Source organism: Ostrea edulis, chromosome 2 (genome assembly GCF_947568905.1).
Source record: "Ostrea edulis chromosome 2, xbOstEdul1.1, whole genome shotgun sequence".
Taxonomy (NCBI): Eukaryota; Metazoa; Mollusca; class Bivalvia; order Ostreida; family Ostreidae; genus Ostrea; species Ostrea edulis.
In genome coordinates, this window is record NC_079165.1 from 62,696,158 (window position 1) to 62,713,320 (window position 17,163).

Here is a 17,163-nt window from a genome sequence, read left to right on the forward strand (position 1 = left end):
AAACATCTCTTTAATATCAATATCGACTTCAAAGTATTTATTTAACAAAGTAATGTTTTGCATGATCTAATCACAATATATCAATATTTCCGTTTTCCATTTAGAAGAAGCAGCTGTCTATGATGTGAGATGTAGATGTGAGATATGAGGCTATGCGAATGTAAATGTCATTGGGCGAATTGATTTAAATCTTTAAAACATATCTTGCACTTGAAAGTTATACGCCATTATTTATTATATATGGTGAAACAGGTCGTTTTCCTTTGTATACCAATGTTTATTCCATAATGCATTCACTCTGGACCAAACGTTTACTGGGCTCAGAAAATAAAATAGTAAATACCTTGTATAAATATATAGGTACACGATCTTTTTGTGAAAATATCAATAATCGTTTGATCGGATGTATCCAAAATATTCTAAATATGTGTGGGTTACCACACATGTGGAACCTACAGGGATCATTTAAATTTATACGTCACAGGCGTCGTAAAGCAATCCTGAAGGACCATTCTATACAAATGTGGATCACTAAAATGTTTTATTCATCAATGCGCATACTATATAGAACTCTTTTGTTGTGAAAAATATCTGAATCTGCCAATCAAATTTGGAAAAGCATATTTATAAAATTCCGTGCGACAAATCATCATTTGCCAAAAGAAACTGAAAGATGATCTGGTATTCCTTTTAGCTCAAGACTTTGTACATTTTGTTTTAATTCTCAAATAGCTGGGACATTTCATTTTATTTTAGTGTTTTGTTGGAAACATAAAAAAAAAAAAAAAAGAACTTAGGAGAAAAACATTGTATACAAATTTTGTGAACTAATGAAATCTACGTTGATCATAATAGGACTGGGTAGCAGGCCAATATAATTAAAATTACGGTAGATCCTTTGATCAGCTCACGTATATCGCTATAAACAAGATGTGTAGCGATATATGTGAGCGGATCAAAGGGTCTAATTTAGATTGGGCAGCAAGCAGAACCTATATAAGCCCTCTCCTGATGTCACTACATGCTTTAACAGAGATAATAAGAAAAAAAGGATTACATATATACATTCACAATTCCAATCTTTTGATATCTCTACAAATTGTAATGATGGTAATTTCCCTATGCATTAATTGCAGTTGTAAATAATGCGCATGTGGATTCAGATAAATATAGTATGTCTATTTCAGCGGCTTGGAATTTTGAAAGATGTAAATATAAGAAATAAGTTTCAATTTTGAAAATACATAGGAGTATTGAGTGCAGCGCTTCAACCTTCATACTTTTCATGAAGCGTGTCGGTGTGAAGCGTCTCGGTTCATATCCTTGTGTATTTTCAATAATAAAATTCATTTCTTATATATACATATCAATAGTACTTATATACACATGCATGCATATCAGTAGTAAGTGACATGCCTGTCTTTGATTGACAAATCAGAATTACGCAAATTCTATGGTCGTTATAATGATCTTATTAGCAAATACAACCTGTCGTTAGGTCGAATGATGTCTGATGTGTTTCATACCAATTGTATCTTTACATACAGATTTGAACTAGGGATTACTCCGTTTACCCGATCAAGACTGACGGCTCTCGGCGTGTGTGAACAGTCGAAGGGGATGCTTACTCCATCTAGACACCTATTCCCAAACATGGTGTGTTTAGGGCGTGTTTGCCCTTCTCTTAATTTTTTTTATTGGATTTGTGAGATACAAAGATTATATACAATCGTATATTGACTCAAAGAAGAAGAAAGCACAAGGAAAACAAAAAAAAAACATATCGAAAAATATTTTTGAAAGATATATAGGTTTTATGAGGAATATATATTGGTTGAAGAAGACAAAGCTTCTAGCAACATTGCTTTTGTTTGTAAGGCTCGTCATTACAACTATATTTTAAACGAACTTCACTTTAATTATACATTTGGTAATCCGCCAACTTATACTCCAAGTTCCCTTTCAAAAGACGAAATGTTTAAAAAATCACGTTTCAGTTTTTTAACATAGTTAATATCCCAGTCAACGGGACGAATGAGCGTGGGTTACTGTGCCTCTACTGGATTCCAAAACTTCACAAAAACCCTTACAAGCAAAGACAGTCAATGTTCTATCAATCCCTATCTTCACTCATTATGAAAACATCAATTACTGTGGAAAAACTTCAAAGTTATAGTGCCACGCATAGCCGAGAAATGTATATCAAATGTGGATTTAAAAAAAATCAAAAGAACTTTTAGCAAATTTCAAATCAAAAACGTTTCCAAATTCAACAGTATCAAAACATCAAAACTCAAAAGACTTTTCATCACCACTCCTTTCCTCACTATGAATTAAAGACAATGCATGAACGTATTTTGCCTAGAATATTACATATACCGCATACCAAAAAAAAAAAAGCTTATCAACGCCAAAAACAAACTCCATCAGACTGAATTTTTCTGTCGTCTGACAAACTGCTCTTGTTGTTCACCAGGAGAATCATTGGAGTATGAATAAACTTGTAAGAATATTAATAACAGTTAATTAATGACTATTTAGTAAATGGCGATGTCAGTTGTATTATCATGGTTCCGTAGGCACACAGCTGGAGTAGTTAAATTGCGCATTCCTAACGTTCCCTCAAACTTTCAAACTGAATTTTTCATTACGTTTTCAAATCATAAAATCTTAAACATGTGTTGATGTTGGTACTGACTAAAACCCGGTCTCGGTCCCGGTCTTCGGTCTCGGTCCCGTGACTAAAACCCGGTCTTCGGTCCCGGTCCCAGATTTTTTTATTCGATAAAAACAGAATACATCAGAATATTTTAGCCCCAATTTCTCGTTAATTTAGATATGACATATCATGCCTGCATTCTGATAGTTGATTGATAATATTATTGTCGTCTTTCGTAAAATAATATGTGAAAACTCCGGGACCGGTGGGACCGAGAAGTAAAAACAGTGCTAAAAGCCGGTCCCGGTCTCGATGTTTTTTATTTTTCTAAATAGCCGCTTTAATCTACTTTTTTTTATGAGAAAAAGATAAGAGTGTTATATTCAATGACATTCCTTTGTATGCACATGTATGTTTCTGATTTATTGTATGTTTGTGTTTTATTCCAATTTTCCTTTTTAATGTCAAAATCGAACTCAACTACGTGATTTTTCTCTCCCAAATGAAAGCGTTACAATACATTTTCATAAAAAGATAAGGGTGTGGAAGAGAAATGATATATATGTACTTATCCTGGTGTATTTGTTTGTAATTTACTGTTGGATGTAGTATTTACAAAGTCTTTTTTATATTTCATTTAGGTCAAACACCTAACCACACGATTGATAAAATTTTCAAATTCAATGTTGGTGTATTCCGAACCGAGTCTCTGTATATGTACATGCTCTCTCTCTCTCTCTCTCTCTCTCTCTCTCTCTCTCTCTCTCTCCGAGTGTATCGTGAGAATCGCATTAATTTGTTAAATCATGATGTTATATTAGTTGTTTTAATCAGGGAAGAAAAGCTTCTATGTAAATATTAGAATAATACGTGCAAGATAAGAGTCCAGAATGTACGATGTATGAAGTACTTAAAAAAATTATGTTCATTAGTGAAATGGAAAAAAACCAAAACAAATATTGTTCTTAAATTTTATTATGATTATTGAAACATGATGAATAATTGTTGTTGATAACGAAACAAAATCAATGTGCACTCTAGTCAACAACCCCTCCCCCGCCCCTTTCCAGAAAGATTCTGAATACAAGAATGATGCTTTTGAAAAGCAAATGTTATACCCCCGTAATCGGATATTCGGGGCGCATTTATATAGTTTTTGGTCCATCCGTCTGTTTGTCAGCAAAAACTTGAACGTTCGGCATAACTTTTGAATGCATGTTGATAGGGTTTTCATATTTCACATGTATACTCCTTGTGACAAGACCTTTCTTTACATGCAATTCTTCACTTTTCAAATTTGACCTACTTTTGAAAATCGTTAGCTTTAGCCATAACTCTTGAATGGTTAGTAAAAATACACGAGGGTATAAAATGCTTCACGCAGGCATACTTTTCATGAAGCGCTAACAGTAGGCCTATTTGTATTTTCAAAACTGAAATTTATTTCTTAAATAAATTTACATGTATGTCTTGCATATTTATAAATGTAGATTTCATTGTTTGTAAATTTATCAGTTTATGTCAAATTTATGCACTTTGAAATATAAGATATTTTGAAAATAGGAAAGAAACAGTTTTTGTGCAGTATAATTAATACATATATGTTTGCACATATACGTATATAACTATTCACAATAAATATAGTTACCACATAATATTACAGTAAAACATACCATAGAGTATTTGAAGATCATCTAAAGTCAGAGGGTATCTTCTGTATAAGTATACAGAATCTGATAATTTTTGGTGAGCATGTGCTCTATGTATGACACACTTTTATAGATACTATAAATATATTAGGTGGACCTTTTTAAAAGCATTGTATCTAAAAGAACCACAACTGAAAAAAAAAAAAGAAAACTAAGTATGAAATAAGAAAGGAAAAAATATCTATTGTTATTATTTATTGGTTATATACAACTATACCCATATAAAGAGATCGGGTTCGGAATACCAAACATGAATCTTTGAAAACTGATTTTGACAGGAATAGAAGAAATAAAATAAATGAACAAATAAATTAACTGTAGATTACAAACAAATACACCAGGATAAGTACATATATATTATTTTCCTTCTACATCCTTATCTTCTAATGAAAAGGTAGTGTAACGCGATCATTTGGGACAAAATGTCACGTACATGTACATGTAGTTGAGTTCGATTCTGACATAAGTACATGTATAAACAATATTGGAATAAAAAACCTATACACACAATAAATATATGTATACAAAGGGATGCCATTGAGTATCACGTCCTTATAATTTTTATGAAAAGGTAGATTAAAGCGGCTATTGAGGGAAAATGTCGAGACCGGGACCGGCTTTTAGCACTGATTTTATTTCTCGGTCCCACCGGTCCCGGAGTTTACACCTATTATTTTACAAAAGAAGAAAATAATATGATCAATTTACTATCAGAATGCAGGCATGAGATGTCATACCTAAGTTACTGAGAAATGGGGTTCAAATATCCTGATATATTCTGTTTTTATTGAATAAAAGTATCTGGGACCGGGACCGAAGACCGGGTTTTAGTCACGGGACCGAGACCGAAGACCGGGACCGAGACCGGGTTTTAGTCAGTACCGTTGATGTTGCGATTGTATATAATACACGTCACTATAATAAACCATTTAAACTTACTTTATAAATAGGTTGAATGTTTACATTTACTAATAAACCTTTGCTGTTTCATTGTTTATGGTTTTTCATAAAGGAAATCGCGCAAATGACCATCCGACGGACTTGACCACATCACGGCATATGGATATCAGATTAACCCAAAGGGGCATAATCTAACTTCTTTTGAATGATGCACTGCGACAGGTAAAAAAATTAATCTAGACGAGTATATGATGTACATGTATGTATGTTCAATCGTCTGGTGAAAACTTTGATAGTTATGCTCACACTGCTCTTTCACAATGGAGGTACATTTGTATTTAGTGATTTTAAAGCCATCACTTTAAATAAAATAAACATATACAGTGTATAAATTGATAAATAAGGAGTATTGTGAAATGGAACCCCAAAGTGTCTATCAGTCTGACTCACTTACATGTAGATGTACTTTAAAATATGTTTTACCTGTAATGACTAAAGGTAAAGCACAATAATATCTATTGGAAATTCATTCCAATGCGTCAGACCTCATGTATAAAAATCATCACTTCGTCTCTGCTAGCACTAGGCACATGTCTTACGTTCCAGCAACTCTAGTACTTTGTTTCTGAAGGGTTACATGTACAAACACAGTCACATAGTCTCTAAGAATAGCACGGAGTAGAGAATAAAAATTCTACATTGTATGGCATTTTCATGTTTTAAAAAATTGTAAGAAGTTAATGTTTTTCAGACTTCTGTCCCTAAAACATGACCGATTTAACCTCGAAACCAACGGTCCATAAAGAAAAAGTTCCATAATATGATCTTCAATAAATCTACTGAGAAACAGTTCAGACTTCGACTTTTTCAAACGTTTGTATTTTGATTTAGTATCACATAGAGTTGAGTTGACCGATTCAAAGTGCATTCATTCGATTTTAAAGACGGCGGGGATGACCGTCACAGGCTTACGAAGCGAAGCAAAGAAAACAAAACTACTTGGGTGAGCTGGATAAAAATGAAGCCATGACTGATGCTCTTCCTGTCAAAAATCCACTGTTGCGTAAAAGAAGCAAATTTCAGCCTTTCGAACTGGTACATAAACACTATATATTGCACAAAAGAACAATCCATGAGTTCTTACCTGAGAGGTTACAAACGATGCACTCTTCCCTGTCTCCGATCAACGGTGATCCACCATCCACAGTAGGGATATATATGTACCAATATTTCGAAGAACTTACAACAGGAAACTATCCAGTGACGAAAGAAACTCTGTCATCGATTCACAGGTGCTCGTAGCATGCGTTTTTATACCTATATAATTTATGCTGTATAACGAGGAAGAGCACTCAAAACTATGAAATGCCACAGCTGTCTTACCTATAGGCACGAGAGTTTGTAATACTTTCATGCTTATATATTCCGTTGTTTCACTATTACGCTCTTCATAATTAAATGAGGTCGTTTTAATTAATTATAGACATAATCGATATATGAAATCATGAATAGACATTTAGTCTTATTTACTGATCTATATGTAGTATGTACTGCCCAGACATCTTTCTGAATAAAATAAACAACAGATTCCTTATGGAGTATATTGAGACACCTTGATTCAATGACGTACCGTATTCATTTTCTGACATCATTAAAAAGAACAGTCTTATGCACAAATATAAGGAATATGTGTTGTTACTTTGCTTGGAGGTGTTTTTTTATTATTCGCCGTACCCCAAAAGTAGGGGGGGGGGGGGGAGGTAGCAGAAAAAACATCTCACTCTATAATTTGACCCGCATCAACATTGGTAGCAGTAATAAATCATTGTATGGTGAAGCTTACGTAATATTTTTCTTTTGGTATAAGGCATAAATATCATATAAGGTCACTTTCAGGGGCGGATCCAGGAATTGCGGCTACGGGGGGGGGGGGGGGGGGCACTTTAAATATGAGGCAGTGGGTCCAGGGTGAAGATTTATAGGGCTTGAAATATGTCTCCTATTTAGTCATTTGTACTATTTTCTATCATTTATAATAAGGTGAAATTAATAAAATGCCGCAAATTTTAAGGGTTTTTTGGAAAAAATTAAGTTCTCCCAATGAAGTAATTCAAAATCAAAAGATTTTGTCATTTATTTCTTCGGGAGTGGAAGAAATCATTGCTTCTTTTATCGATTAGTACATTTTTCTAAACAAGATATAAATTTCAAATCGCCCCCCTTAAATCCGCCACTGACTTTACAATGTGCCTATTTTTAATGTTCGGACACGGAAACTAACACCGATTCCGGGCTAGAAACTACAACACTTCACAATTAGTCACTGGAACGTTTATTGCAAGAGTATGAAAAGGATAGAGGAAAAAGATCATATTTCACTAGAAGAAGCTGCTGGAGATGGGAAGCTGGTTGACGTGTCTGGTTATTTCTTGGTTTTATTTGATATTTTTAGGTGATTTGGGTCATTCTGTGTACCCAGAAGAACCAAACTTCAAAGCCGCTGTAGAAAATGACTATAAATATGCAGAACCGACTGTAATGATAGCGCTTTTGGTTAGAAACAAAGCTTATGTTTTACCTTGGTTCTTCGGACACTTGGAAAAACTGAACTATCCAAAGAAGAGAGTGAGCATTTGGTAAGCCAGTTTCTGATTTGATTAGTCAGTGTACATCAAAGGTAAACATTATGTGAACTCTTCATTAAACTAAACATGTAAAGTTTTTTTTTCTCATTTCATTTTCTATTTTTATTTTAAAGTTTGGCTTTCATTTTTTGTTGGTGTATTTTTACCATATATGCATTTGGACTACCATCTGCTTTGGTATGTAATTCACAGAATGGATGTGAATTTACTGGAGATTGGAACGTCTGGTTTCAGGAATCTAGATCTATAGAGTAAATGCGTCTAATATGTAATATGGCGTGACCGTGTTTGAGGGCGAAGCAGAAAGTATTGTCATTAGACAGGACCAAAAACAACCTGAAAGTTAGCACGAGGACAGGGCTTTATCAAAGCATCCTAATTTTGGACATTTGATCCGCCTATATATTGAACGCGGGAAATATAATGCAATTGATGTAAACAGTGCATTGTGACGTCATATTTAGCGTCAGTATTTAGCAAATTTACAAAAATAGGAGACATGGCCCAATCGTGTTAATTGAGAAGTGATTATATATAAGATTTACATGCTTTTACGGATTTCATGTAACATCTCGGAACGATTTGAACTAGGGTAGTCGAGATGACGAGATTCAAAATGGAGAAATACATTTTCACGTACTAATATTTGAATCGACGCCATTGGGACCAAAATTTTCAAATTCCATAGGTATGGTTTAATTTTTCATTAGTTTTCTACATTTTCCTTTCAAACATGTATATACGTGTTACCTATAGGGAGAGCTCCACCCTCTATTATCAGACACCCTCAGACAATTTTTGTTGTTTACAGTCATTCGATAACCTGGATTTTGTCAATTACCTACTAGACTCAGTAGTGCTTTCATGTGTTTTTTTTTATTTGTTACACCTTGTAGTTTAACCAGTTATCGTATACAAAATGCAACAAACTGCTATGACTGACATCAGACAGAGTGCGGGTTATATCGTCCACCAGATTCGGCATATTTCGGACACGACATTTGGGCATCATGTATTACTTAAAAAATAGTTTTCAAAATGAAAATGAGTTAATTTTAAAATGTCTTGAAATGATATAGTGCTATTATAAACCTTTTCAAACCCCCTATACCCTAGCTGTTAATGAAATGGAATCACATGGGTTTTTTTCCCCCGTTTCTATTTTTACAACCGTAGGTATAGATCTGAATTAATATACATGTATTACAAATCAATAAATATACATTGTATGTATCTATCTATTGAAACATTCAAATATAATAACAATCTATAAAATACTGATAATACCGGGTAATCATAAATACAAAAAAAACCCGGTAAAACACAACCAGCCCTTAAATAAATTTATAGATATCAAAACTGTCTGGAATAACCCGACCTTCAATGACATATACAAATTGTAGGTTAGGGTTTATCGGACATTATTTTTCTTTAATTTTAGATATAATTCTCTATCAAAATAACATTTATAAACACATTTTTACATTTATGACTGATTTAATTCATATAGATCTGTTATCTTTTGATTTGGGCGATGGTAGATCAACGTACTTCATAAATTTGTCTAGATTTCCTGTTTTCATCAAGCAACCAAAGAGAAAGTAGGAAAACAACAAATGTGAATCTCAACCAAGTACAATGTTTGTCTTTGTTTGAAACCAAGGATAGAGTAATACGAACATAGCAAAAGGAAACAAGAAATATTTTGGCTATATACTGTTATCTGCAACGCGTTGCATATACGTTTTGGGGTACTAAAATCCCGAGTACATTACGATACCAAAATATACATCGGGTTAACAGACGGATACTCCACCATCCCCCACCGCCATCCATAAGGTTGTTTTAATTTATACTTCTTTCACCTGTGCCATATGCAAATGTTTGAAAATTTGCATGTTCCTAAAGTAATTTAAAGGAATAAACCAAATTTAAAGAGCAAATAACTCTTACTAAAGGAAAAATAACTCTTACACTTTATCGCGAATCAAATAACATAATACCGGAAATTGCATAAAATATAGAGAGATTTATGAACAATATCGTATGCTTCATGCGGCTTATTCCGTTATACCATTTCTCTTTGAATTCATTTGTTTCTCTTTCATATGTACATGTCTATATCAACATTTTTACAAAACATGTACCCTAACTATTATCAATATTATTTACGAAATTAAAATATCACCATCATGCTATTATAGCATCTAACATCAAGACGTTGCAGGCAACGCTCCACAGTAAAATCCCAGATTTTCTCGTAGAGCGTTGCAAATAACAGGAGTATATATATAGGTTGGCGATTCTTATTTTCTCGGTTAGGAATCAATCTAAAATGTACATAAAGGGGAAGTTTCCCCGGGAAGAGGGTTTTCTTGGGGGGTACCATATCAGAGAAAATGGGGCTTGGTTTCTTTTTGGGGAATCAAGCTAAATAAGTTTATTAGACGGAATAAGGCCCATCTCTATAACTCACGCTTTGCATGCAACGTGCCACAGTAAAATCCCTGATTTTCTCGTAGAGCGTTGCAAATAACAGGAGTATATGTAGGGTGACGATTCTTATTTTCTCAGTTAGGAATCAATCTAAAATGTACATAAAGGGGAAGTTTCCCCGGGAAGAGGGTTTTCTTGGGGGGTACCATATCAGAGAAAATGGGGCTTGGTTTCTTTTTGGGGGATCAACCTAAATAAGTTTATTAGACGGAATAAGGCCCATCTCTATAACTTGCGCGTCGCAGGCAACGCTCCACAGTAAAATGACCAATTTTCTCGTAGAGCGTTGCAAATAACAGGAGTATATATAGGTTGACGATTCTTATTTCCTCAGTTAGAAATCAATATAAAATGTACATAAATGGGAAGTTTCCATGGGAGGAGGATTTTCGTGGGGGGTACCATATCAGAGAAAACGGGTCTTGGTTTCTTTTGGGGGAATCAAGCTAAATAAGTTTATTGGATGGAAGAAAGCCCTTCTGTATAACTCGTGCGTTGCATGTAACGCGCCACAGTAAAATCCTCGATATTCTCGTAGAGTGTTGCAAATAACAGGAGCATATAGATGACGATTCTTACTTCCCCGTTTAAGAATCAATATAAAATGTACTTAAAGGAGAAGTCTTGATGTTAGATGCTATAATAGCATGATGGTGATATTTTAATTTCGTAAATAATATCTATGATAATTAGGGCACATGTTTTGTTAAAATGTTGATATACATGTAGACATGTATATATGAAAGAGAAACAAATGAATTCAAAGAGAAATGGTAAAACGGAATAAGCCGCATGAAGCATACGATATTGTTCATAAATCTCTCTATATTCTATGCAATTTCTTTGATATTCATAGAAAAATTTTCTTCTCAGTTTAATCTCTTATAGAGAATACGGACCCGATGTATATTTTGGTGTCGTAATATATACTCGGGATTTTATTACCCTAAAATGTATACGGAACGCGTTGCAGATAACAGTATATTTTATTCATAAAAACTATGAGCAATAATAAAAAATGTCTGAAGATTCCTGAAAGTCCAATAATGGACACATCTACTCTATATTTTCTATATATCAAGTTGACCCTTTTTATAATCAAATAATATACCGTAAGAAACATGGATAAAACATGTATTGAAAAGGATGACTTGTCCCTTTAATTTCTCCACTACTAACAGTACCTATTAACAAATCGGTGGTAGTTTACAATATCTGATCATGTACATTTGTAGCATGAACTTTGTACTTTTGAGCAGTGGTTTATTATCTTATGTATAGTAATGATAATGATTGGTTTTTATGTAGCGTTTTTCCAGCGTATGCTGCTCAAAGCGCTTTACAGTACATTATTACCCCGGCAGACCTTATATCAATCTAGAACTTTCTCAGCTTCCTGGGAAGCATACAGTGCAAGCTGCCATTACAGGCACTAGAGCACTAGAATCCTAACAATATCTTTCACTGTCTATAGCCAGGTACCCCTTTTACACTTAAGTGGAGTGAGGAAATTCATGTAAAGTGCCTTTCCCAAGGACACAACGTCGGCCCTACCACGGCCAGGACTCGAACCCACGACCTTTCGGTCGAGAGTCTGACAGCTTAACCACTAGGTCACCGACGCCACATAGACATTTATTTTTGTAAAACTTGGTAGGCCTAGTTTGAGCAATACATATAAATATTCACAAGGACTGGATTTCCTAGTTGAAGAGCTGATATTTTATGTTCTAGTTCAGTTTCTCTTGTTCATAGAAGATTTGAAATCATAAGTATTTCCATATCACAACAACAACAAAAAGTAAGAAAATATCCACAGCCCCCCTCCCCCTAAAAAATCCCAAACAAAACACACACACCCAGTCAAAACAAATATTTTGCAATAGTTATTAGTAGGTTCAGAAATTCCATTGCATTTCATAATTTTTAAAATTATTTATTTATCTATTTTTGTTGTTGTTGATTTGAAAGTTGTCACTTAAAAACTTAGTACTGTAAATTTATTGTTTAAAAAAATGATGCTGTTAAAACTTTCATGTTCTGTGTGCAATGGAATACTTAGCTATTATTGCCATGTTAAAATGGTTGCTTTTTATGTGAATGAATCAGTCATTACAAGAATGATCAGTTGATTTTTATTGAATAACTTTATGGAAAAATCTTATTCTTAGATATAAAAATGAATTTCCAAATATTGATTAACTGATATTAATTAATATATGAAATATGTTAGAAAGTATTTACAAGCCCATAAAATCTAGTATTCTTGTATTGATTTGATATGATTTATGTTGCTCCGTTATAAGTCTTTATTAAAACCCTGGCATAGACATTTCAGTCATCAACACAGGCACTTGTTTCATACATGAGTCCCCCCTCCTTAATAATACCACGTGGTATTATTAAGGAGGGGGGACTCACATATGAAACAAGTGCCTGTGGTCATCAGTCAGGAAATACCATTTTATCTCATTATATCTCTTAATCCTTAGTGATATCTAAAAGCTAGATAAGACAGATGGTATGAAGTAATATTATTTTTCATCCTACTGTGTGACTGAGCCTCAACTTCCTTTATAAAGAGTTGCTTATGATCAGACAATGTCGTTATCTATATCAAGGTCATTTGGTAACTAGAAATAAAAAGAATTCAGAATATTAGAAATTCTTACTAAACACAAAATTTGTCTTTGATAAGACAGTTGACCTAAAGCAAGGTCATTTAGTCCAAGTTAAGATCTCAGTTAAGAAATAATATAGAATTATTTTTCAGAACCATAATTTTTTGATGGAAAGTAATAGGCTTAAAGGTTGAATATGACCAAAAAATGTGTCATGACTATGGATCGTTAAATGTCTAAGGTCAAGATACACTGTAACTGGTTATTGTTTTTAAAAATATTTGTTTTAGGCCAAAACTTTATAAAGAAGAGGCATTTGAAGTTCATTAGACACAAAAGTTGTTTATGAACCGGAAATGTTGTGACACAGAACATTGGTCATTTGGCCATTATCAAGGTCATCAATTAAAAAGTTAGATACTGGTATATTTGTCCAGGCCAAAAGTATGCAAAGGAAAAACATTAGAAGAAATGATGGCACTTTTGATCACAAAAAAACCTAAGGGGCATGCACTCAGTGCATCATCAACATGCAATACTTCTAATATAAGGTTAGTCAGGTGGCTGTTTTAAAAGGTGTATGGGCCTCTCCACAGAATACCTCATGGCACATTATCATCTGAATCATTGTTTGGATGGTCCGTAATAAATAACATATTTAATGATATAAATAAAATCAACAACAGTAAACATTTTCAGCTACAAGACAATTGTAGAAAATTATTTCTTAACAACATGAATACCGAATTAAATCCTTTCTTTCACTTGTTATTCCAAAGATAGATAAGCTTTTGAGAAACAATGTTACTTGTATGTAGGTTAATTATTTTAATTTTTAATGACACCCAGGATCAGAAGTGACCACAATGAAGATGATACAGCTTCGATACTCAGGAAATGGACCGAAGCTAATAGAGATGTATACCACCATGTGGATATGGTGATTGATGAAAGTGCAAAAAGTAAGAAAGTGAAATATGTTTCTTCATTTATCATGGACCTTGTTTTATGAATAATAGGTATCAATAGTGTATAATCCAGACATGGTTTGAATACTTTGTAACAAATTCTTTTTTAGCTCACCTAAGCTGAAGGCTCAAATGAGGTTTTCTAATAAAAATTTGTCTGCTGTTTGTGTCATCATTGCTAACTTTTCAAATAGATATTCTTCCTCTTAGAAACTGCTGGGCCAATATTTCAAATGAATTCGGCACAATCATTCTTGGATGAAGGACTTATGGATATAGGAACCCCCCAAAAATTTGTTATAGAATTTGTTAAACAATTTTTAAATAATACTAAATCCCATGTTTACCTCAAAAATTTTCTATGAAACCATCTTTATTTTTGCAATATTCACAAACCTTTATTTAAAAATTCAATGGAGAAACATTAATTACCCAAAAATTTAAATTTTTCAAAAATGTCTTTTTTATTGGTGCATTTTATGTATTAATGACCAATTTACATTGTTGTTTGATCAAATAATAGGAAATCTCACATAAATAAAATCCTACTTCATTTGTTGCATCCAAAATTTTGGATATCCTATGAGCATAAGTTTATTCAAAGGAAGAGCCACTAACATTTTAAATTTTGATCTAAAAGGTCATATTCTGGTGACCTTAGATATTGAAACTTTTATATCGTGCACATTTAATCTGATATTAATTGGAAAGCTAGTCTGCCATATTTAGTTAATTGTGCTGATGTATTTATGGATGTTTTTTGTTTTAGAATATGAAGATGCTGAGGGACCATTGGACTGGTCAGATGAGAGATTTGACAGAGTTATCACCCTTAGAGAAGAAGCCGTACAGGCTACCAGAAAAGCCTGGGCTGACTATCTGTTTGTAAGATAACAAAATGTCATGTAAATGGTGCAGGTTCTTAAGCGTATATCAATTTTATTGAAATTTCAAAATAATTTTTGTATTTGTATTTGTGACCAAGTTTTAAAAATCTTTTGTTTCAGATGCTTGATGCTGATATTGTACTAGAAAATCCAAACACACTTGCACTTCTTATAGATGCGAAGCAGTAAGTAGTAAAAAAAAAAAAAAAAACCAGCAAATTATTACAAAACAAGAAATAAATGCTTATTATAACATGTTATAATGATATGGTATAAAAAAGTTTATGCACACTTAAATAAGCAGCACATATCAAAATAAAAATGCATTCATCTTCCACTTCAGTTTTGTTACATGAAGTACAAATCACATATATAAGTAAATAGATATGATGTGCAAGTCTGTTAACTAAAAACCAGTCAGTAAAAGTTTTAAACTAGTACTTTACATCTCAACACAGAGCCCTTACACTTTTTGATATTTTTTGCAGTTGTCTAGTTGACTTTAAATGAATTCATACTTTAATATTAAAGTTATATGATGAAACGCTCACAGATTTGTTTGCTTCACAACAGTATATGTATATATATATATTTTTAGACCTATCGTTGCTCCCATGTTGAATGCCAGTATTGGAGAAACTTATTCAAATTTCTGGGGAGGAATGGATGAGACAGTAGGCATCTTATTTTCTTTGGTTGATAAGTAATATGCGTGTGAAAATTCATGCCTATTCATGTTGAAAACAAAACATCACATTCAACTTTCTATACATGTGTTCTGATTTACAGGGATATTACAAACGAGTACCTAGCTATTTTGATATTCTGGAGAGGAAAGTGAAGGGTATATTTGAAGTTCCAATGGTACACAGTGCCCTTTTAATAGACATGCACCTCCTGGTGTCAGAGAAATTGACCTACAGCAAACCTCCAGGATATAGTGGCCCCCATGATGACATCATCATCTTTGCTCGCAATGTTAGAGATGCAGGTAGGTGACAGAGGATAATATTGGTATTTGACAGAACACTTTTGGTATAATAAGTCAATGACATGAATGTGAGCTTATCCTATAGATAGTGAGGTAGATTTAATGTAAATCTCTTACATGTAGTAGTGAGCTGTAATTTGAATATCTCAGGAAGGAACGTTTGCTTATGTTGTAGTGAACAAGAGCAATCATTGTCATGAATTATTGTAATATTACTAGAGGATATATGTACACAAGTCATATAAAATGTACATGTCATGATGATAAGTGGAACATTCTTGGGAAAATAATTTGTGTCATAATTTTTTTTTAGAATAGACAATTCCATTTTATTCAGATGCCATCCCTGTTATTTTTGTTTCTGTTCGAGTTGTGGTGCAGGATCTCTGTTCTTGGGCTTTGTAATTGTCATCTTGGCAAGATAAATTTTTTTCTTGTTCCTATAATATGGAAGAACATAGTATCCACTTTTGCCCAAAAAACTGCCTGCAAATTACAATGAAAAACTCATGCATACTCAGTGAATTTAAGACTTTCAACTATAACCAAAGGTTCCATGAACTCGTACATATATTATAACCTTGACCTACTTAAAAATAGCTGTCACTAGGAGAATACCATAATGTCTCACACTCACAGAGACTATAGATCTTTCTTTTTTGTTATCTTCATTGTCACACTTTTATCTGAAAAGAATTAAAAGAAAAAACTTCCTACCAAGATGATTTACAAAGCTAATTATGAGTGCTGATCAAAAAAGTAATTCTGTAAGTTATGTATATAGCTACATAGAATCTGTATTACATGTTTATACAGAGTATTGTAATTATCAAAGATACTGTACTTCTGTGTATAAACTAAATATTATCATGTCTCTACATATAGAAATGGCCAAGAACCCAGAAAATGTATCGCAATTAATGTTTATCCAACTGGCTTAATATTCATCAATCGTAAAATGATCGTTTTCAATTAACCCTACTTACAAGGGCATTAAATGTACAGCTGTGCACACAAACACTAATTGCTCAAAGTAGTAATCAATGAACAGTTAGATTATGATTGTGTTGTCCCAGATATTGACAGGAATGTTTAATGTTTGACATCTATATAGGGAACATGTCCTATGTGTCTAGACTCTTAAATGATTTACTTGTTTTGCAGGAATGGTGATGCACATTATGAATTCAGAGTACTTTGGAATTGTTATGGTTCCCTTGGAGAAACACAATACTTTGGAACAAGAGGGCCAGCATTTTGACTTTGTCAGACTGGAGGCAATAGGTA

General features: G+C 33.3%; 1 protein-coding gene across 5 annotated transcripts in view; it reads left to right on the forward strand.

The window, feature by feature from the left end:
• Window positions 1–7,572: 7,572 nt before the first annotated feature.
• Window positions 7,573–17,163, forward strand: part of LOC125679385 (procollagen galactosyltransferase 1-like) — a 21,902-nt gene continuing 12,311 nt past the window's right edge. For 2 of the 5 annotated variants that reach the window (XR_007371803.2, XM_048918581.2), the window contains exons 1-7: window positions 7,573–7,904; window positions 13,880–13,992; window positions 14,768–14,883; window positions 15,006–15,070; window positions 15,484–15,559; window positions 15,675–15,876; window positions 17,041–17,160. Coding sequence is in view for 3 of the 5 variants with exons in the window: in XM_048918581.2 (XP_048774538.1) it covers window positions 7,666–7,904; window positions 13,880–13,992; window positions 14,768–14,883; window positions 15,006–15,070; window positions 15,484–15,559; window positions 15,675–15,876; window positions 17,041–17,160 (931 nt within the window). In the remaining 2 variants the exon portion in view is untranslated. The remainder of the gene's footprint in view (window positions 7,905–13,879; window positions 13,993–14,767; window positions 14,884–15,005; window positions 15,071–15,483; window positions 15,560–15,674; window positions 15,877–17,040; window positions 17,161–17,163) is intronic. The other 3 variants (XR_008800118.1, XM_048918582.2, XM_056154789.1) reach the window with 2 other exon arrangements.